Here is a 23,412-nt window from a genome sequence, read left to right as displayed (position 1 = left end):
CCACTCCTTTACTAAGTGACCTCACTGTTTAAGCAGTGCCCCTGAGCCAGGTAACTAAATGGTCCTGGAGTTGATGTAAAGGCACATGTTGGTCCTGCCTTTAAGAAACTAACAATCCTAGAGGGATTCAATGGGAATATTTTCAGTAACAAGTAAGAGAAAGGCCAGTTCCAACTGGCTTAAACAACAGTGGGACTTCATTGGCTTGCACATTCGAAAAAGCCCACAGGTAAGGCTGAATCTAGCCATGGTTGTCCTGGAGAGTGGGTACCCATGTTTCCCTGCTGTTCTTCCTCTGTTGTCAGTTTCATCCTAAGACTGACCTCCCTCATCAGGCAGTTCCCAGGATCACATGCTTCCTCATTTCTAGCAAAAGATCTAAATTCACTTTGTTGGGCTTGTTTAAGTCACCTGGCCACCCCTGAATTAGTCATTGTCACCGGGGGAATGTAAAGTGCCAATGGATTTAGCCTAGATCATTTTCTCCAACCACACCACCAGTTTCCATAGAAATCGCACAGATTCCCTGAAGGAAACCAGACTGCAGGGAAGGGAGTATGAGCCACGCCACCTGGGTGAACGTGTCACCAGACAGCCAGCTGTTTATGGTCTTTGCTTCTTTTCACACAGCCTCTTCCAGGTGATTTCATCCAGTCCCAAAACCCCTAGCACCATTTCTGTGGGTTTCTATGAAAGTCTTATGACAACCTTCTGTGCTTCACTCCTGCTGCTTCTCCCTCTGAAACCTCTTTCCATCCACTCTTCACAGTGATCCCTTCTCTTCTTTCAAAGCTCAGTTAAGACTCAGCGCCTCTGAGGCTATACCCACCTGACACCCTTCCTTCCTCCATATTCTCCAAGTCCATTATTTACTTATATCACATACCTTGCCCAGCTTTCATGTTCCTACTTTTCCAGCTATAGACTTAACATCCTGCCTTTGAAAAGTTTTTAGGTTTTCTGCTCAATTCTCTATAATGCCCAACAAAAGAGCTGAGAATTTTTGATAGTGATTCATTTGGTGTCCCCAAATTTCAAAAATAAGGTGGTTGAAGTGTGCGTGTAAGAGACAGTGAGAGAGGCAGTCTGCAGCTGTCAAAAGAGCACAGGATTTAGTCAGCAATCTGCACCTTTTCAGATCTGAGCCTTTGACCGATGGATCCCTACTTAACCCTATTATCTCTCCTGAAAGTGTATACAAAGTGTGTTACACATTCCTTCTATGACTTTTCATGCCTGTGAGTATGCCTGTGTTATACATTTACATAGGGCATGTTTGATACAAACAAAAAAAGTACACTTAATAAATACTTGTATCTAAAAGTATTGCCAGAGCTGATATTCCTACATTGTGACTTTGGCTAGGAGAGATTCAAAGGTGTCATTCCAAGGACAAAGAAAAGACTTTTGTGCCCTCCCAGCTGCATGTGGTTCCACAGTTAAGGTGGAGTGGAAGAAGGTCTGGTTGTCTCATCCACCCACCCTGATTCCTGGTCATGCAGTCCAAGGCTCTGCCGTAGTGTAACAGCCCAGTGCAGCACACGGTGCTTACATAGCTGTTCATGCACAATAGATAAGAATGTAACATAATCTTTTTTTACATGATGCAATTTAACCTATTTAATGCATCTGGAGCAGGTTTAATGCATTAAAAGTGAGATAGAGTGCAAGCCTGGGAAGATACCTAGTTTTTAAGGTATTCTTTGGCAAAAAAATACCCTTTATGAGATTCCTTTACAAGTTGTATTTACCCTGATCTGAAATGTGACCCTGTGTACATACTGGGTCAACACACTATGACCTTGTGAGCTTCTTGGTTGAAATCTCAGCTTAGTCACTTACTAACTGGGTGGCTTAACTTTTCTGAATCTGATTTTCTTCATTTATATAATAGACTAATTCTCTACAACGAAGGAATCATGCCTTGTTGTAAATAATGCATCTCACTATATCAGCCTAGCCACCTTTAATTTTCATATTACAAACATATCTACCCACACTTGCTAGAAAGCCATCCTTTCCCCTTGCCAGATGTGTCCCCCAAAGGTCAGGACTAATAACTCCCAAATACAGTTCCAGGATGGTTTTCTTCCTCTGCTCTGGAGCCCCACCCTGGGCTTCAGGGGCAAGTCTCTGCCCCATGATCTTCCCACTGACAATGAATTATTTCAGTACATCATTTTGGAAAAGCTCAGGATAAGCACTTGTTATTTTAAAAAGCTGGGAATGAATCTCCAGCTTGTTCTTTGTACTCTCTTTGTAATACGACACACATTTTCTGAAAGGTGTGAGGGCTTTTCTGCATCTAAGAACCAAGTTCTATACTTGATCATTCTGAATATCTTTGGGAGAAAATGCATAATCCATAACCAGACCAGAATATACTGAGAAAATAATTTATTCAATTATAAATCAGAAATTTTATTAAAAAGTGTTCAAGCATTATCATTAATGAGATCTTGAATTTGTCCATTGAGGATTTAAATTTAGGCGAATTTAAATCAAAAAATTCCCTTAAAATTCTTTCAGCCCTTTTCTCTAAACTTTTAGGATAGATAATTTCTTTGGTTCAGGACTTAAACCATTAAGTCTCCCTACTCTAGACTGGTTCCAACACACCTTGAATAAAAGAGAAGCAAGATTCTTAACTGATGTGTGGTCTCCATTTTCTTTTTCAAAGCCCACTAATTCAGGATTTTTTGGTATTTGTTGGAATGTGATTTTTTGGCAACAATTGAAGGCACAATGAAATAGTAGAGCAAATGTAGGTTTCATTTCATCAAATCCCCTTGTGCTGTGCATCAAGCCGTGCAATGGCTCTTCAAATAAATCGCTTAAAAATGGAACAAATGACCCAAACTGGAACACAAGCAAAATATAAATATATGTGCATATGTAAATATGGCCTACCAACTTCCTTTACATTGATTTGCTTAACTTATAATATGTAGGATGTTGCCACTTCTCCTAGAGGAGGGAACTGATGCTCAGCTGTTCAGTCATGACAGGGTCTTCCATTGCTATCCCCTTGTGCTTTTGTTATAAAATAGTTAACCATTTTGTCAAATACATCTGGTTGTTACACTTTCATAGTGCAGATGGAGCAGGGGAAAATGAGAGGTCACTCAACAGGAAGACTTTTCTCCAGTCCACTCCTTGATGTCATCCCTTTAGGTTAGGACATGATAGGCTGAAGAACCCTGAGGTTTAGAACATGTGCTTGGACCAGCTAATGGCAGACTGTTCTCTGATGAGCCCTGGTCCCCACAGGCCTCTTCAGTCCACTGTGGGTCTTTCCCTTCTCTGACACCATTCACTTCAGCTCACCAAGGTGCCGAAGACGCAAGTCCAGTAGGCCAAATATGACTTGGGAAACACAAGAAGCACCTTCCACTTAGCTCTTTGGTGTTGAGGAGGTTGATAATCACCCACACTGCCTCCTGTTTGGTGCCTGCATCTGCAGAGTAATTTAAGTGCCAGCGTCATGCCTGTGTCCCTCCAGAGCAGCATGGCCCCACAGTGGTCAGCCCCTCTCTTTGCTATTTCATGGCAAACTCATTGTTGAGGCTTTGTTTTCATGTCACGCTGAGCCCATTGGCTCATCAGATTCCCTGGAACTCTGAACATGCACCACCATGATATCCATTGGGAATCTCTACCAATCTTTTGCATAGAAGCCAAACAGTATCCTGATGAGAAAAAAAATAGATTACAAATGGTCCGAGGCAATCAGCTTTGAAGCCTTTGAGGATTGCCAAGGTAGATGGTGTCCTTTCTAGAGTTTTTCTGCTACAAATCAACTCTATGTTGCTTCAGACACATCAAAGTCAGGAAGACACTGGAACCAAGGGACAGACACCCCTCCACACACAACTTACCTTGTTGCCAAACACTTCCCTTAGCACACTATTCTTCAGTACATTATCTGACACACAGCGTATTCTGGCTTTTCTTTGCCTATGGCAAATTCTTTTTGGTTTAGCTAATAATGTTTCCCCCAAACCCAGAATAGATAAGAAATTACTGGGAATTTACATCTGATTACCATAGATTAATTCTCCCATATTACAAGGCTCAAAAGTACAAGGAGGAATAATAGTATGTGTCTGCCATGTTGGTGTTCTGTTAGTATTTTTTTTAAGTTAAAATTAAGTGTTACTTTTCTGAGGAACTAGCCAGAATAATACTCTCTCAAATTCAGAAAACTATTGGCGCAATTTGAAATCAGACATTATTCCTAACCAAATTATACTCTTTTTTCTGCCAAGATATCTTTACAGCTTTAATATCTGAAGGTAAGCCTATATGATAATCCCAGCAGAATTCTGGAGATAAGATTTTAGTAGGTTTGTTGAGAAGGAAATACTTGTTTAGATGGCTTTCATCATGCCACTCAGCTTCAATGTGATTTTTCTTGTCCTGGAGGATTCCCTTAAAGCACTCTTGGGTGAGGTTAAGAACCTGAATGGGTGTTCCTCCAAAAATGGCTGCATGGTAATAAAAATCCCCCTCTCCAAATGGAATGTATGCTGCCGACTCTTTCCGCCTCTCATAGGTAAACTCATCAGGATCTGCTTTGTACCACCAGGCCTGTAGCTGAGCCACTAACTGGCCCAGAGTCTCCACACCAAAATGATCTTGGAAGACCTGGTCCACGTCCATGCAGAAAAGGTAATCGACCTCATGCTGGATATGGGTTGAGATGTGCTCCCCAATAGTCTTCATACGCATCATGCTGATGTCCTGCCACCTCTTCTCAGGCTTGATCTCAAACACTTTGAAGGAACGCAGAGGACCCAGCTCTATCAAAGGCATCCTGGAGACATCATCTATCATGATGTAAAATATGACCTTATGGCCAACCATGAAGAACTTATTAGCAGATATTATGAACTCCTCCAAGTAACGCTCAATGTATCTGAAACAAAGAGGAAAGGAATGCATTTAACCTTTGAATTCTTGCAGGAGACCACAAGCGACTATAATCCAATGATCTGTATTTTACATTTAGAAGGGAATGATGTGTCCCTACACAGATGTGTATTGTGGAGGGACATCTGTGGTGTAACATTCCTGGCTACTCTCCACCATTCAGTCACTCAGTTGTGAGGGAAGTGGAATGATTTATCTGACTGTCAATTTTGGAAGAGCAATTAGGCATGCACAGCCTTGTCTTCTTGTTCTTGGAAGCTAGGCAGTCTGAGAAAGCATGTGTTCTCAGCTGCTCTGCTTTGCGATAGGCTTAGTGTATGGGCCCTAGTCAAACATCCCAAGATCCCAAGGCTGGTGGTTTCGTTTTCTTTTTTCTTTTTCTTTTTCTTTTGGTACCAGGGATTGAACCCAGGGGCATTTAGCCACTGAATCCCCAACCCTTTTTAAATTTTTTATTTGGAGACAGGGCCTCACTGAGTTGCTAAGCACCTCACTAAATTGCTGAAGCTGGCTTTGAATTCGCAATCCTCCTGCTCAGCCTCCTGAGCTGCTGGGATTACAGGCATGTGCCACTGCACCTGCCAAGGCCAGTGGTTTCTAATGCTGCAGGTGCCAACTTTCTAATTCTTCAGAACCCCTTTGTCTTGTTTATCAGTTGGTTTAGACTTTGGGCAGTCCAAGAGGGTGCTGGTTCTTCAACCTCCTTCAAAAACCCCAACCTACACCCCAGAATTACTACTGCCAGATCAGATGCAAAGGTGGTACGAGGTCCACTGCGGATGCCTAACGCCAGTCTCGGCACTGTCTCGCCTACCTCTGTGTTTGGCTAAGCCCAGCCACCTGCACTGTCTCAGCTTCTTCTGTGATGCAGAGAATGAGGTATGGGCGTGGATCTCCTTCAATGTCCCACAGCCATCTCACTGGTCACCCAAACCTCACACCTCCTAAAGGTCCAGATCTGCTTATTGTGAGGATTTATTGCAGCTAGTACGAACAGCTCTCTCTTGCCTGGCAGCCGAGAGCACAGAGCTTTTACCAGAATGTGTGATTTACAGTTTTGTTCTGCAGCATTGAAATTGGATGGTTGAAGCCACCGTGGGGCGAGGGGCAGTGTTCTGTTCTTTTGGGGAACGCCAGGATCAAATCAATCTGCAGTGTGGCTGACTTCTGTTCTTTTGTGCCAAAGAATTAGGTGAGTTAAGCATTGGCTTCTGTCCCCAAACAGTACAGATCTTTCTGGTAAAAATGCCAAAATTCCATAGCCATCCTTCTCTGGTAGAGACACCCTTAGGCCCCTGGGTTTGGCACATTCAGCAGCATTAGCACTCGAGTGGTGTTGTTCGTGACAATGATCGCAATGACTGCTGGGCTCTGGGCTGGAAGTTTGTTTTTGGAGACCCGTCAGGTCTTCACAGAGCCCTCTTTGAGGCCCTACCTTGACAGTGCTTAAGCTCAGATCAGCTGAGCTTTCAAATCTCATTGTACAAGCCTGGAGGATCAATTTCCCATGTGACTTTTTCAGAAAGGTACAAATGGAAAGGCCCAGAGGGCAGAAAAAGAATAGGAAAATTGAACATTCTGTTTTATTTTAGGAAAAAAGACTTTAATTCTCAAAAAAAGGAAAAGAGACCCAGTGTGGTGGCACATGCCTATAATCCCAATGGCTTGGGAGGCTGAGGCAGGAGGATCATGATTTCAAAGCCAGCTTCAGCAACTTAGCGAGGCCCTAAACAACTCAGTGAGAGCCTGTCTATAAATAAAATACAAAAAAGGGCTGGGGATGTGGCTCAGTGATTGAGTGCCCCTGAGTTCAATCCCTGCTACAAAAGAAAAAAAAAAAAAAGGTAAAATAGATTATATTTTTAAACTAATATTATAGCTACAAATTTCAAGTAAGAATGACTGCAGTTTTTCTCATCAAGTGTTTTGAACAAGAAAATGGAAACTGGAACCAGAATCTATCTAACCTTAGAAACAGGAAGTTCTGACCAATCAGGTCTCCCAGGGCCAAATCCTCCAGGACGATCAGACGGAAGGCACCTGAGGAGCCCATGGGTGGTCAGCCATGCTCCCACATGGAAACCACTGTGTACCTAGAACTTGCTTTAAGTCCTCTGTCCTTGGTTCTGGCCCTTACAGAAGGAGAAGAAAGATGCAGATTTGGGCCATTTAGCAGTTGGCATTTGCAAAATTTCCAAAGGAAGCCATGGAGGTCAGGGAGGAGGTGGCCGCAGGTGTGCTGTTGACTCTGGGTTTGGGATGTTGCAGACATTTTTTCCTGTAACCAGAGACCTTCATCCTGAGGCAGGAACAGGGCTCACCTACTATTGTTGTGTCCTCAGTTTTAGGGGCCTTAGCAGAAAGGAGATGGAAACAGTCCCACATAAACCTTCCTACTGTAATTCAGATAAATCATAAAACAACCTCCATGAAGTCATGGATCCCCTCATAACCATTTTGACAGTAGAACAGGAAAGTCAAGGACAATTTTGTCAGCAATACTTACCTTCCAACAGCAAAAACCGTCAGCCCCACAGTGATTTTCTGTTTGGCATAATAATTTTCCAGGATGGCTCTGTTGTAAGTGCCTTCCCATACAACCGGTGCCTTCCATTCTGTCACTGTCAAAACCTCTGGGCGTTTCCTGGTGATAAAACACACAGTCACATGAGTCGGGACAGCTTCGCTAAGGCAGGACAGATTGCCCGAGAAAAAAATGGGACAACCATGATCCTCAGCAACTGTCACTGAATCCCGACTGTAGTTTAACCCCAAGCACTTGAATGGGAGGTGTGACATTTGCAGGAGCAGCCTTTGGCCCAGGTGCTCCGAGGGCTGTCCTTGGAGGTCATACAGGATCCTGCCTGTGCATCTCCTACCCTCTTTTCTCTTTCCCTGCTTTCTTTGTTCTCCTCCTACTTCTAAATCTCTTTCCCTTTTTCCCCACCTGCTAAGCTGTCAGGGTCATCTTTGGTTGTTATGTATCCCTGCCGGTGCCAGCTGAGCCTAAGAAGAATCTGACCCTTGATCCAGTGGGATGAGAAAGTAATGTCAAAGCTGAGAGAGAAAAAGTTGTTTTTCTATTTGCCTTTGGCCAAAAAGGGATTTCTGGGTAGGAACCTGATTACTGGCCAGAAAGGGTCCAGACTAAGGGAATTCTATTACTGTTTATTTTACAGACAAGGAGACAGAGGCACCCAGAAAGAAAAGGACTTGACAGCAGCCCAACAAGGCCAAGGCCAGGGCACAACTTCACCAGGAACACAGGGGGCCACAGGGAGGTGTGTTTTCTGGACTCAGAAAGCCTGAAAGGGACTTGGCAAAGCCAACACGAACACAGGACATGACAAAGTATGAAACTGTGAAGGGAAATGCAGCAAGGGCGAGCAGGAGAGGGGCAGCCTGGCGGGGCAGGTGCTCCAGGCAGTAGGGGTGGCGGAGGCTCTGCTGGCTGGCACCTGTTAGCTCAGGAGGAGGAGACTGGCACACAGCTGCCTCGATTCAAACCCCAGTGCCCGCCAGCCCCTTCCTGGCGTTTGCTTGTGCTTTGCTCAGGGAGCATCTCGGTGAACCTGAAAAGGTGGCAAGCAGCTGGGACAAAGTCCTGCTGGTCCCAGCTGGCCGCCCTGCTGAGGCTGTTGGGAGAGGCCATCATGAACATTCCCTGACACAGCCAGCGGAAGGCAGCGTGATCACACATCCGTACTGACAGCTTTCCCACAGCTGGCCTAATGGACAAGGCGGGGGGCCCCTGCCTTGCCCAGTCCCGGGCAATGGAGCCTCAGGAGGTTCTCCCCTGTGCCTCCTGTCCCTGTCACAAGCTCTGCACTTTCTAACTCTGGTTCTGATTGTCTTCCCACCCTTGCCTCTGTCTGCCTCTGGCTGGGTCCCTGGTTCCCAGCACAGCTGGGCCACCTCCTGCATGGCTCCGTGTGGCAGAGATAGTGGAATGGGGAGACTTAGCCTGCCCTCCTGGCCGCTCAGCTTGTCTGGAGCCTGAGGCTCGGCTGGGCCCACACACTCAGATGTGCCTGCTGCACGGAGGACTCAGTTCTCTCGGTTCCCTTCGATTGTGAAAGGCACTACTGTGTACTGTGCACCAGCCTGTTTTCGTTTAGCCCTTGCAACAGTCCTGTGATATATTGTGCTGACATCCAGGTAAGAGACCAAGGCTCAGTGAAGCTTATTAACTTGTGCAATGCCACATAACTTAAGTCACTGATGATGGAAACTAGTGTACATTGAGTACTTCCTGTGTGACCAGGCACTGTGCAAAGGGGTCACCCTTCTGAGACAGGGTGACTTTGATTTCCATCTTACCAATGAAGAATTTATAGCACAGAAAGGTTTAGTAACTTCCTGAGGTCACACAGCTATGAAGGGGTAAAACAGACTTAGAGTCGGGTGCTCTGAGCTATTGCTCTTTACCTAGACATTTACTTGTGCTGATGAAGGTAAGGCTCAAACCCAGCTTTGTTCTGGTCTAAGGTAACACTAGGCCCACTCAGTAGCTTTGATATTTTCACCAGTGAAGGCTGGGAACTGATGAGCTCTTGTATTGTTGATTTTAGAAACTTGCATGACCCAGCCTTGCTCCCCATGGGAAAGTCCACTTTGCTGAAGGGTAGAGCAATTGTGTGACGAGGTGGCCCTCCACAGGCTGGGTGACGGCCCTCTCAGCAGCCTCAGCAGGGTCACGTGAGTGCAGCCACCCAAGACTCTCAGGACTACGCCCCAGTGGTACTTTTCGTCCTGTAAAACCCTCGGCTTGGTTGAATGACAAGATTTCAATCTACCCCCAGATTACAAGAAAAAAGACAATGTAAACATTGCCCACGGGACTCACTACCCTCCTGCCAGCGCTTTTGAACCTGCACTCTCGTTCTCCCCGGCATCCATCTCACGCACTGCAGTGTTTGTTTTAGCTTGTCGAGGATCTCTGGGTACTTCTAGCCCAGCCTTCTTGCTGAGGCTTGTTGTGTATGAGCCAGACATTTGGTAATCAGGTAATACAACAGCAAAACAAGGGAAAGGACAACTGTGTCCCTGGGGCTACGGACTGAGCTTTTGCCCTCTCGTTTACTCTCCATGGCCACCGTCTTACCTGGGTCCTGTCATCAACCCATTTTATAAGTAAAGGGAGTGAGGCTAGGAAAGAAGGAGACGGGGACTAAGCTTTTGGTCATTTAATTTATATAAAGGGCTAAACTGGGACCAAGTACTGGGATGAGAGAAATGAGACCCAGTCCTGCCTCTTTTTAATCTTGGCGGTCCCCATGGGTGGTCCTCCTGCTGCATGCTCCTCAGCTGCAAGATCACTGACCACATCTTCTAGGAAGAAGTCAGAAATCCAGTGTCCAGACTGGTTACTTGAATGGGAAGGATTGCTTCAAGCAGGAAGAAAAAGTAGCAGTATTAAAAATTAATGTTTAATTCAGAATTAAGGTGTTCTATTTCCCCGCTGTTAATTATTCAATTCCACAGGCAATTCCCACATGCCAGTGACCCTGACTAAGCAGCCAGGTGAGGCAGGCGGTGGGGAAGAGGAGGTGTGGGGAGAGGGGATGAGGTCGGGATCGGCTTCCTGGGCAAACCTCTGCATCAAGGAATCTCAGTCACCAAAACCCACTGCCCCCCAAAAACGAGGTGACTAAGGCAGCCCACACATGTGCAGAAGTTTGTCTTTGACAAAGTCAATTGCCAGAGACATCTAAGATCATGAAGATGGGGCTCTAAAAGGAGGGAAAGATGGCAGGGAAGAGCTGCCCAAAGGCCTTCCTTCTAAACAACCATGTGACCTCTGCATGTGCAGTTCCACCATTATAGGCCAAAAGCTTCCTGAAACATAACAGGGCTTCTGTAACCAAAGTACACATGTCCCGGGTAGTTTTTGGTAGCTTTTTAATTGTCTTTATTGATGGGTACATATATGTGGTCCCCAAGGGTTGCTTAGAGGAAATATTAAAATTCTGTGAACCATGCAGTAGGTTTAAAAGGATGTGGAACACATACCACTTATTAAGCAGCAGCTTGGTAAACAGCAGGGCAGCAAAGAGCCGACGGCAACAACAACAAGCATAGCAGCTGTGGGTGCAGAGAAGGGAATGATGTGGGAGGGACTGGGGTGCAAGAATTGACAGAACCTGCTAGTGAGTTAGACTGTGGGGTGGACGCAGGCCTCTGGCTTGAGCTATTTACTGAGATGGGAAATGAGGAGAAGAACAAGGTGGGGTGGAATTGAGAAATCCACTTGGGTCATGTGAGACATGCAGAGATGCCAGGTGGGCAGGTAGACACATGTTAGGGCCCAGAGGAGATATCGGGGCTAAAGATACAAACGTGAGAGTCTCAGAGGTGGAGTCTGATGCCAGGGAGATGGAAGGGAGCACACGGGGAACATGGTGTACAAAGGAAGGCACCGAGGGTGCACTTAGCCCACGACTAACACCTGATAGTTGGGAAGAGGGCAATGCCTCTAGCAAGGAGGCTGAGAAAGGAGGTGGAGAGGAAGAAAATGAGGAGGCACTGTCATGCAAGCTAAGGGGTTCTGCTGTGGAAGCATGTGCACAATACACTGTGATATGTCTGAGGTGCTTTACAGAAAAGGATGTGCTGATGTGAAATACACTAATTCTTCCATCCAGTCATACATTCATGCTAGAAACAGACAGGTGCCCCAAGAAGGCTTTAATTTGGTGCTGCTTCAAAACCAATATTCTTTAAATATTTGCTTGCCATTCATTTGGAGGCGAGGTCTAGCCATGCATGGTAGAGTGTGGATAGAGTGACAGCTGGTGGCCATGGTCTCTCTCCTTTCTTCCCCTAGCAATTCAGCCCTGGCCCCCACCTCCCCAGTCTCACTCAGCAAAGCATGAGGCCATAGTAAAACTGTGCAATCCTCCTTAGAAGGGTGCTTGATCACCATCTCAGTCTCATCCAGTCTGCTTGCCCTTCAGGGCCCTCTTTCCCCTCATCTAAAGGGTTTGTCAAATAAAATGCTTGCATCTTCCTACATTTCTGGTAGTGGTTTAGCATCTCATAGGTGGCCACCCTGTTGTCCAACTCACCAAAAGACACATGGGAAGTTCAAATTCCCATCCTTCCAAACTGGAATGGATCTCCTACTCCAAAACAATACACAAACTTGCAACAACATATTCAGTCCCCAGAGCCCACATTCCTTCACAGGAACAGACACTGGTCCCTCCTAACCTCTTCCTACCCCTACAGCTCTTCCTGCTCCTTTTGGACTCCTCTTCCTCTTGCAGCTACTTAGGTGCTGATGTCAGATGGCCTCTGCCTGGGTGACCTCCTCCACGCCAACAGATCCCTCTGCCAGGTAGTCTGATGATGCCTCCAGTCCTTACCTTCTGCTGGCTCCCGGGAACCCTGGGACTCTGTCTAGATGCCCCATAAGCACCTGAATCCACGCACAGCCCTCATGAAGTGGTCGCCTCCCATAATCACAGGCCCACATCTCTTCTTCAATTCCCTTTCCTGGTCAATGACATCACCACCCATCAGTCTCTCAGGTCTCACAGTCACATTGGAAAGCTTCTGTCCCCTCAGCCCCCAAACCACATCCTTCCAGTCAACTGATCACACTGCCTTACCAATCTTGGCAAATATTAGTTCCATATCTACCACACCTATGAAACCCCAAGGGCAGAACAACTAACTCTTTCCCTTTCTTTCTCTCTCTCGCTCTCTCTTTCTTTCTTTTCTCTCCTTCCTTCCCTCCTTCCTCCCTTCCTCACTCCCTTTTTCTTTCCTTCCTTCCTTTCTTTCCTTTCCTTTCTTCCCTCCCTCCTTCTTTCCTTCCCTTTCCTCCTTCCTTCCTTCTTTCCTTCCTTCCTTCTTCCCTCTTTCTTTCTTTCCTTTCTCTCTCCTTCTCCCTCTCCCCACCACTCTTTCTTTCTTGTGATGGGAATTGAATCCAAGACCATGAACTTGAATAAAACCATATTGCAAGATTTCATCTGTCTCGTGTGCCTAACACAATGCCTGCCACAGTATTTTTTACCATAATTCATGAGAAATATATTTTATATCATAACCAAATGCATACACATACTCATATACAAGAACAAAAATTCCACTAAATAATACTTACCCTTTGGTCTTCTATTTCAGTTTTTTAAAAAGCTAGTTTTGACCTAATAAGCTAGTTTCTGAATACATAAATGGGTAGTTACTGACAATTTTAGAAGCACCAACAAGCATATCATAAGATTTAGGGTTTTTTTGTTTGTTTATTTTTTTTGTTTTGTTTTGTTTTTAGCTCGTTCAAGAACTTTCTTGTAGCCCGTATTCCACAGGAAGTCTCTGTAGTCTGCATCTTTCGTAGGCTGTAGTTTCCCTCAGGTAGGTATGTTGGGCAGTGATCATAGGGCTTTATGATATAATTACATACAGTAAATTACACATAGTTAACTAAATTTCCAGTTAGAGCCAATGGAAAACAAAGACAATTAAGATTTAGTTTTATTTAGTTTTGGTAGGGGGGGTGAGTACTAGGGATTGAATCCAGGGCACTTTACCACTGAACTACTCCCTGGTCCCTTTTATTTTTCATTTTGAGACAGGGTCTCACAAAGTTGCTTGGTGTTTTGCTAAGTAGCTGAAGTTGGCCTCAAATTTGCAATCCTCCTGCCTCAGCCTCCCCAGTACAGGGATGAGCCACCATGCTCAGCAGCATCATAAGGTTTTTGTTTGTTTTTTGGTACCAGGGATCAAACCTAGGGCACTTAACCACTGAGCTGTTTTTATTTTTTATTTTTAGACAGGGTCTTGCTAAGTTGCTTAGGGACCTGTTAAGTTGCTGGACCTGGCTTTGAAACTTGTGATCCTCCTGCCTCAGTCTCCTGAGCCAATTAAAGGTGTGCACTACTGCACCCAGCACATCATAAGTTTCAATAAACATTTTTTGTATGATTGCTTAATGAATAAATTCATGGTTCCATGACATTTAAAAAAAATCATTGTTTCCATTTTTCAAATGAGTTAACTGAATCCCAGAATATTCTTGCCCCAATTCCCAATCCTTGGCCTGTAAGAAAGACCGCCCCCCCTCGCTTCCAGTACTAATATTTTGTGATTCTTGGCTACCCTTGGTCAATTACTGTCAGAATTACTGTGCTGCTCCGTCCACTGGTCTCTGTTTCTTACCCCAAGGCCATTGCTAAATATATATTGCTAAATATATGCTAAGACCCTTTCTCCCAGGTCAGGCCCGTTCTGGGCTGCCTGCCCTGCCCACCCACCTCCCGTCGAGCTCTGGAATCACTGCGCACCCAGCCGCGCTTCTTACTTTGGATTAAACCAGTCCCACAGGTGAAGCTCTTCATCCTCGTCTTCCTTTCTTTGTTTCTTTGCCCCTCCTTTTTCTATATCCTCTTCTTCTTCTCCCTGGTAATTGTGGGTCCTGAGTACAAAGGGGAAGAAAGGTAAGGCAAGGGGGGTGGTCTGTGGTGGCAGGACAGCAGGGGACAATCTCATGAAACATGTCCCGGGGCAGAGAACGCAGGTGCCGAGTGCACCAGCTGGAGGAAGGCTCGAGATGCTAAGCGTCTACTCATAAGAACATACTGGAGAGGACACACGCAGTGCCCGCCTTTCTCATCGCCCTTCCAAGTTAGCAGTTAGCACTTTAATGACCCAATACTCCTTGGGTTATTTCAGGGGGCAGGGGAGGCTTGTTAAAATGAAATACCCCTCCTAGGAACATTATGTGTATGATTGTCCTTCCTTCCATTTAAACTTCAGCTCAAGCCTCATCCTTGGTTAACTGGAAATTCAATGTCCTCGCCCGCCCGCACAATGGATTCCTGGTATGATTTTGTTAAGTCATGAACACGGAGTCATTTCAGCTGAATTCTCTGCAAAAGCTGGGTGGGTGGGCAAACACGCGGCAGTCTGATCGCCTTACCTATTAAACCAGCTCGGAAACCACCAGCCCTTCTGAGGGCTGCTGTCACCAGTTGAGTCTCTAAGTGAAAAAGAAAATAAACATTTTTAGAAAATGAGGCAGTCCCCAAACTGGACGGGTTCCAAACTTTTTAGTAGCAGAGATCACTATTTTAAAAATTAATTTTAAGCTGCCAACTCACAAAACAGAAGTGAAATCCTTTAGCCGAATGGGTGAGAAGGTCCCTCAGCCTGCGCTCCCCAGGGCAGGCCTGCACTCCACTCATCCAGTGGCCCCAGCAGGACGAGGAGGGAGAGGGCAAGGGGGCCTCCCGACATGCACCAGCCTGAGTTTCGGGTCTGCCCCTGGCCAGCCGTAGGACTGTGACTGTGGTAGGACATTTCCCCCTCTGAATTTTTACTTTCTCCTCTGAAAAGTGTTTTTAATAATAATAATTAACCTACCATGAAGGTAATTTTGAACACTGAAGGAACAGCATACAGATAAGAGCTCAAGAAGCTGAAAGTGATTGTAATGAGTTGTAGTGAGAATGAAAAACCAAGCACGTTTCCAAGAATCATCTGTTTTACTAAACTGGGAGAACTGAGGTGATCGCAAAGGTTAGCAGTGAGCAGCCCCAGGACATCTGAGGGTCACTGAGCAAGAAGCTCAGGAAACTATTGAGAAGCCACCTCAGCCACACTTGGGGAGTCCCACTCTCTCACTGTGGGAGTCCTCGATTTGGGGCCTCCTGGAGGAGAAGCCAGGGGACTGCTCTTCAGTTGGACATGTTCCATGGCAAAGTAACTGAACCGGCATATGAATATTAAGAAACCTTTTTTAAGCTCCTCTAGTTTCAGGAGGTGTTGGAGCTAGCTTATGATCCAAAGGTGTGGTTGCAGTAAACTGGGAAACAACACAGGAATTAAAAACACAGAGGGAAAAAGAAAGAGAAACCTTGACCTAGTCACCCAGGCATGTTTTTTCACATGACCTTGGTCATCCCCAATAAGTGTTACCTTTATTTTCAATTTACAACTGAGATATTGGCTGAGTGGGTTTGAGCAAGTCACCAAGGTCTCATGGTATGTAAGGATAGAAGCCAGGGTGTAATACCAGGTGCAAGCTGCTGAGAATAACTGTGCACTCTGAGCTTCCTGGCAACGAAGCCAAAGAGAGGAAAGTAAAGATTTAGCCAGTCGTGGTGGTACACACTTGTAATCCCAGTGACTTGGGAGGCTGACGCAAGAGGATCCCAAGTTAGAGGCCAGCCTCAGCAACTTAGTGAGGCCCTAAGCAACTTAGTGAGATCTTGTCTCAAAATTAAAATAAATGCAAAAGACTGGGGATGTGACTCAGTGGTAAAACATCTCTGGGTTCAATCCCCAGTAACAAAAAAAAAAAAAAAAAAAAAAATTATACACACAACTCTCATTTTCTTTTTTAAAAAGTGAAAAAAAAGGATACACACTAGTTCATCAAGAAACCCAAACTTTTTTTCTTTCTTATTCTCAGCAATTTCTTCAACATTTATAGGGAAGAATAATGGACATCATCTCCACAGATTATTTTTCTCAGGGAAACAGGAATATTCCCCAAGTAACACTCCTTAAAGAAGACCTTGATAAGAACTAAAGGCAAAACAAGTTGTGGATCTACAAAGACAAGTCTGGGGGGCTGGAGGAACACAGTCCCGGTCCCCAGGTTCCTAGGACACTCCAGGTTTCTAGCCTGAGCACCTCATTGGCTGGTGTGTGAAGAACCGACTGCAGCGGGTGAGAGAGCAGATGTGGGAGACGGTCAATAGATACCCAGAATTCAAAGCACTTACTTTGAGTGATAAATCCACAAGAAAGATCCTTCTGGGCTAAAAACAAACATAAATAAAAGCATCATGTTACTTTCAGTTCCGAGAAAGGCTACTTTGTAACCATTATCACTGGTACTGGGCTGAGCAGAGCCCATGTTTTCTCTCCTCCCAGTTTCCACCTTCTTCTGAGATACACCCAGTGATAAACTGGAATTTCCAATTTATGAAAATAGGAATTTCCATGTGTAGTTGCTTCCAACTTTCCAGGGGAAAAGGGCATCTGGAGAATCTCAAGTTGTGTTTTTTTGTTTTTGTTTAAAAAGGACAATCAGTTCTCCACTGCCCAGGGGTGGCTTCACTCAGCACAGAGGCTCCACGAAGGCCCCGTCCTGCAACCTATTCAGTTGCCTGCCTCCTGGGAGGTGGAAGCACCTTGGCCCAGTGACTCCTAACTGAGGATTCATCTTTCCCCACAGAACAGAGCATCAGTTGCAAGGCCTGATGATCAGTTGCAGTTCCTCAGAGCAGTCCCCAATGGCGGGGAGAAAGCAGGAGGCTGCGGAGAGGCCATTGGCCAAGACCAGCACAGTCCTCATCCTGTGGAACGTATCATGTCGGCGTAGTCATGGCCACACGCCTTCGGGCTCAGAGGAGCGCCGTGGAGAAGAGCGTAAGCAAGGCTTCCTGGAGGAGAGCTGGTGTCTCCACTGAGTTCTGAAGGATACAATGGAGTTCACCAGGCAAGGAGGAGGTGGAGTGTTTTGGACAGAGCAAACCATATGCAGAGGCCCTGAGGTAGGAAGGAACGAGGTACCCACAGACTGTGTGACAGGACTTGTCGTCGTCACACTGGGTTACTCCACTGCCCTGTGCAGAGATGCTGGGCCTGCGACTGGAGCTCCCAGAGCTCATATCCTCTCCCCCAGGCGAAAAGACTACGATCTCTGAAACATTTTTCAAGCACTAACAGTTGCTTTAGACTCTGCCATGGACCCTTAGGTGCTTCCCCTCTCTCCCTGTCTCCTCCTGCTGCTGGGAGCCCACATCTCCCTCCAGGAAGAGAACACATCCCTGCTCACTGCCTCCAGGGCCCCCTGAGCCCAGTGCTCATGGACCAAGCTCTGAAGTTCCTAGTTCCTGAATCAGTTTACGGATTCGGATGATGCTCATGACCACAAGTACTCAGCCAAGCACCGTTCTAGGCTCACAGTCTTCTATTCTCTTCTCCTCGTTCTACAGGGGCATTAAGTGATCTGCCCAAGGTCATCTGCTAGTGAGGAGTCAAATCCTGACTGAAGCTGGGGAATCTGACTCCACATCCTGCAAAAGAGGGAGGCTGAGGGGACAGATAAGGAGAAGGGGCAGGGCTGGCTGCAAGCCAGCTCTCAGAACCCTGCCTGTCACCCAAGGCACCCCTTTGTAGTTTGAGGCTCACCAACCTGTCACATCTCTTTAACAACGCCACCTTCTTACCCTCCGACTCTATCCTTCCAGAACCCTTCAACATCTTGTGGTCACGACACTCACACTACAGTGGCATGTTAAAGCAAATTCATCCTTCTGGGCTCAAATGCCACCTCTTCCTTGCCTTCCTTGATATGATCCTAACACAGTGCCTGGCACATGGTTGGTACTCAGTAAATATCTGTGAAAGAATGCAAAAAAATGGATCTCCCTCCAAATCATGTAATCTGCCTCCTTGCACTCTCAGCCCCGTCTTCTACCTCTGACATCCCTCTCCTACTTTGTGTCATTGGTTATTTATCCACACAATTTGACCTGTCCAGAGCATAACACCTGGAAGGCAGGAGTTCTGCTTGGCTCACGTGTCATCCCTCAGCACTCGGCACAGGCTAGGAGCTCTGGAAGGAGTTGGGGACAAAGGGTCGGGAGATCTGAGTTCTGGTTACAACATGGACATAAGTTCACTAAAAAGACACTTCACCTATTTGATTTCTCTTCTGTCCCTTGAAAAACGGGGTTCAGCTAAGGAAGGCTGTGTAGTGGGTAAGTGAATGAGCTGCAGACAGCCCGACACCTAGCTCCTCCTAAAATGTAACCTTGAATCTTAACTTTTAACATTTTTGAGACTCAGTGTCCTCATCTAGAAACTTGGAATCGTACCCGCTGTGCAGGGGTAATTAAAGAATTGGAGGTAAGACCATGCAAACACACACTAGTAACTAGCCCTTGCTGTCATAATCACCATCAGCATCACTACAACTTACATCGAAGATTTTTTTTTCTATCCAGCCTCAAATCAAATGCTGTCCTGGGTGGCAGAGTGCTTTCTTGACAGTGCTTCTATTAACTCCTTGGTGGATGTGTTCAATTTAGTTGTTTTAAGATCCTTTCGAGCTCAGTGCCACTCGCCCCTCTAAGGGTAATGTCCTCAGCTCACCTCAAGCCATCTCATGACCAGTTCTTAAAATGGCAAAGATCCACCCCCTTTGAAGCCTCTTGCAGACAATCAAGTGGATTCTGCACATCAAAGAAAGATTCGACCAAAGTCCAGGTGCCTGAAGATGGCCTGAAGGAGCAGCCAGAACCTGCTGTAGTCACTGTGCTGAAAGAACATGCCCAGAACTGAAACATGACCCCCTTTCTGAGAGGCCAGTGTCAATACACACATTTGAGCCTTGGGTTCCCAAATATGGAAGAACAACTCTGGCTACAATCGAGAACACCAAGATTATCCAACCAGGTGTTTGGTCAGAGACTGACAGCCAAACGGGAATTCCTGCAAGCACCCAGAGGGCCCGTGGCCTGCTGCTGGGCGCCTGCGACTGCTGGAGTTGTCTTTCTCTGCCCAAATCCCCTGTCCTATTTTGCTCTCAGGAGCAAATGATGATGATAGTGACTGTTATGGGGTGAATGTTCATGTCTCCCCCAGATTTATATATCGAAGCCCTATCCCCAGTCAGATGGCATTTGGAGGTGGGACCTTTGGGAGATAATTAGATAAATAAGGATGGGCCCATGATGGAATTAGGGCCTTATAAGAAGAGGGAGAGACTAGGACTTGCTTGCTGTCCATCACTGTGGATGTAGGAAAAAGGTGACTGTCTACAAACCAGGAAGAGCGCCCTCACCTGGGAACTACACCAGTCAGTGCCTTGACCCTGGGCTCCCCAGCTTCTAGAACTATGGCAAATAAGTGCCTGAACTGATGAGGAGGATGCTGGTGATGGCACCTGGCATTTACCGAATGCTTATGAAGTCCAGCCACTGCCCCTGGTGCTCTGTACACAGTAACTTAGTTAATCCTTCCAACAACACAATGAAGCAGGTACTATTATAGTCCCCATTTTTAAAGGTAGAGAAACCAAAGAACAGAGTAGTTAAGTAACTTTCCCAAGGCCACAGAGGAGGTCCCCACACCTAACTGAGTCATCTCTTCTTTGACTCATTTCCTCAATTCAAAAGATCTAGTTTCCAGATGCTTTTAACTTGACCACACTCTAGCTTGTCCTGTTTTCCTTAAAATTAGTGATTCAGAATGAAACAAAAGAACATTCTAGAAGTGGTTAGATCTGTCCACATCTCAAGACTTTGTTTCTGTATTTTGGAGATTCCTCCTGCTATTGATACACCCAAACTTGCAGTTCTTTTATTAGTAGCAGACAGTACTGCTGACTCATTAAATCTTAGAATTTGATGGCTGAAAGGAATATTCATATTAATCCAGTCCTCCATCTTGAATTTGGGGGGTCACTAAAACATTTCACCATGAAAAATATAATGGTGCTGAAACAGCTCTGCATAGTGGACTTATTGGAACACAAAGGCTGAGCTTTATCATTATATTTCAAGTCAAAACCATCAAACATTTCTGTAGCTGTATGTGGAGATTTTTGGTCAGAAGCCTCTCCAGCTAGAATCTCCAAGGCAATGTAGTTTCAAAAGCACAGAGGAAGTTCTTATATTTGAGTAGTCCACAGATGAGTTTGAAAACTCAAAAACATTCTGTTCATTCTGCTTTCCAAAGTTAAAGATAGAGAGAGGGAGCGACCCAAAAGTTTCAGCCAGGCACAAATGAATCACCAGCAATTCAATGTGTACTTTTGCAGCAAAAGTCAATAACTCAAATTGTTCTGTTAAATTCTACAAATATCTTAGGATTGTAAAATTCAGGGTGAATTTCTCATGGAATTCCTGTCTGAAATTTCTTAAAGGTAATTTCTCTATCTGATCATATAAATCATTTCAGATCACATTTAGGGCTTAATTTGACCTCCCTCTCTGAGATCAAGAATACCAGTACAAAAATCAAAATAATGGGACATAGGAAGAAGATAATTAGTGAGCCAGAAGTTACTTGGGAGTCTGGTGATTTTTAACAACAATCCAGGGCTCAAGAAGATAGGAAGGGTTGAACTCCTTATTTATGGTTTCAGTTAATCCCAATAATAATTTTACTTGGTAACTTGGCTGTTACTAGTAAAACAGAATCAAAGCAATACTTTCGTCAACATCATTTCATCATGTTTCATAATTACCTGTTGATATATTCCCAAAACACAACAATCACAGTTGACACAATCAGCATTGACAACATTAATTTTCCTTTGTCATTCATTATTTTCTCCTGGGGAGGGGAAGAAGAGGAGAAAAAATAGATTAAATGTAATGAAAACCAGAGCCAGACATGGTTTTGAAGAAACGCTTCAACCCACATCCTAAGAGGATAAATCCATGAATAATTAACAAGAGCCGAGAAGGGTGTTCTCCCTTAAATTGCATGAGCCTGCAAAGGCAAATCAGGCCAGCTCAGTTAACAAGGAGGCTGCGTGTGTGGAAAGGATGCCAAGGCCATGTGGGACCACACTGGGGCTCAAGGGAAAGTACCCTGATCCACCATTCATGTAGGAGAGGAAGGGAAGGTGGAAGATGGTTCCCAGGAACTCTAGCTGCCTCCCAATTCAGATCACCCCACCCTGACATGTGACTGCAGGGAGCCTTTCCATTCCCTCGCTTGCTGCCCTTGGTGTACTGACTACATGTCCCCTGCACAGAGGGGAAAATGATCCTGGTCCTTTACAATCTAGGCCTTCCCCACTTCCCAAGAGCCAATGGAAGCAGGCTCCCTTGCTGTCTCTTCAGGCAACTCCTCCAGGGAGGGATGGGGCATGACCTAAGTCTATATTCTCTTAACTCTCTTCGTCTCTGATGAGCGGGACCACATCAGGATGGAGACCAGAGAGACCAGAAAAACTTTTAAAATTCTATTTTTTTTTTTTAGTTCATAATTTTAATATGGTGTGCCTAGGTTAATTTTTTATCAGACCTATTTTATCCAACTATAAAGTTTTCTCAATGCTCTGTTTCATTCAAAGGCCAGTGCAAGGGTTAGCTCTCAATCTAATGGGTTTTAAAAAATAAGCTACAAGACCTTCGTCTGTCTGTCTTATGTGTACGTACACCAGTGTATTGTCATGTCTACATATGTTTAGTACCAAAATTGACATATGAGCTCATAAATTAAAAATTTTAAAGAGATGGATCCAAATACCTTAAATTCATGTGATTTAAAAGGTTCAATTTAAATTGGGTAAACAAACAAAAAAAAAAAGTAAAAATGTTTTAAAGGTTACTAACTCACAAGTTTCTCTAGATGGCACACACTGATAAAACATTGATGTCTATAAAATGTCTGATATTCATTGTTTCTAGATTTTTATTCAACAGGGAAGAAATGGTTGATGCTAAATACACTTGTCTGATATCTTTTTTTTTTAAAGTAATTTAGATTTGACATGTATGGGACTGATCATAGATATGTTTGTTAGAGATATCTCAGTGGTTTAAAAAGTTAAAATGCTAACTGTTACATTTCAAATAGAGTTCTATAAATTACAAAGTATTTCATCTTATTAAAATGGAGAAATTTATCTAAATTCAGAAATCTACAAGGGTTGTCTCAGGGTATAAATTTTTAAAAAGGGGATCAACAGGTTAAAAAATTACAAAGTTCTAGATATAAAAATATATTTAGTAAAAGGGGAAAATGTTTCTAGGTTAAAAAGTCTTTATGTGATAAAATAAAGCTGTAATACATCTAAGTAAACAACAAGAGGGTCTAATTAAGTGATTTAAAAAGTATAAATTAAGGATAAATTTTAAAAGGTTTATGTGTACATATGAGTAACACAATAGTTAAAACTATCTAAGGTTTTTCCTAAGGTCAAATATTAATGTACTAATATAAACTAAAGTTCAGTCTATATGCTAAAATGACAAATATTTCTTAAAACATTAATTTACTTTTAACATTGTGTCTGTTAAGTTTTATTCTCTAGAACAACTAGTCTTAAAAATTGGGGTTTGTACAACTCTGGTTAAACAGTAACTGTTATTTTAGAATATTGTACTACATTACAAAGTTTAAATTTTCTTTAAGAGCTAAACTTGGTTAATAGAAAAGCATCAATGTAATTATGATTCTATTACTCTTCTTTGTATATTAAATATGCTCCTATCTTCCTGGTATATAAGTCCTTAAAGTAAAAGGTTTGAAGAAATATTTTTATCAAGATGGTGTTCTCCAAACTAAAGTTTTTGGTAACAGTATCTTTAAACTGGAATATAAAAATTTAAAGGTATTTTTTAAAAGATAATAAAAGCCTGATCTATTTAAATGTTACCTGTTAAAATGGTTTCAACTCGTACTCATTTAAAGCTGTATTCAAAGAATTGAGTTTTACTGTAAAGATTACTGTAATCTCAAACAGAAAATATAATGTGTACTTTAACTGCTATCTGC

General features: G+C 44.2%; 1 protein-coding gene across 4 annotated transcripts in view; it reads right to left on the bottom strand.

Moving 5' to 3' along the window:
- Window positions 1-2,382: 2,382 nt before the first annotated feature.
- The window catches only part of Ggta1 (glycoprotein alpha-galactosyltransferase 1 (inactive)), a 66,016-nt gene continuing 44,986 nt past the window's right edge, over window positions 2,383-23,412 (bottom strand). For 3 of the 4 annotated variants that reach the window (XM_047525292.1, XM_047525294.1, XM_047525293.1), the window contains exons 4-10: window positions 21,149-21,237; window positions 16,671-16,706; window positions 14,861-14,920; window positions 14,243-14,356; window positions 10,185-10,319; window positions 7,439-7,576; window positions 2,383-4,918 (exon numbers count right to left, since the gene is read on the bottom strand). In XM_047525292.1, the coding sequence (XP_047381248.1) occupies window positions 4,225-4,918; window positions 7,439-7,576; window positions 10,185-10,319; window positions 14,243-14,356; window positions 14,861-14,920; window positions 16,671-16,706; window positions 21,149-21,237 (1,266 nt within the window). In that variant the 3' untranslated portion in view covers window positions 2,383-4,224. The remainder of the gene's footprint in view (window positions 4,919-7,438; window positions 7,577-10,184; window positions 10,320-14,242; window positions 14,357-14,860; window positions 14,921-16,670; window positions 16,707-21,148; window positions 21,238-23,412) is intronic. The other variant, XM_047525295.1, reaches the window with a different exon arrangement.

The sequence above is a fragment of the Sciurus carolinensis genome, chromosome 14 (assembly GCF_902686445.1).
Source record: "Sciurus carolinensis chromosome 14, mSciCar1.2, whole genome shotgun sequence".
Taxonomy (NCBI): Eukaryota; Metazoa; Chordata; class Mammalia; order Rodentia; family Sciuridae; genus Sciurus; species Sciurus carolinensis.
This window is presented reverse-complemented; position numbering and strand designations above follow the sequence as displayed.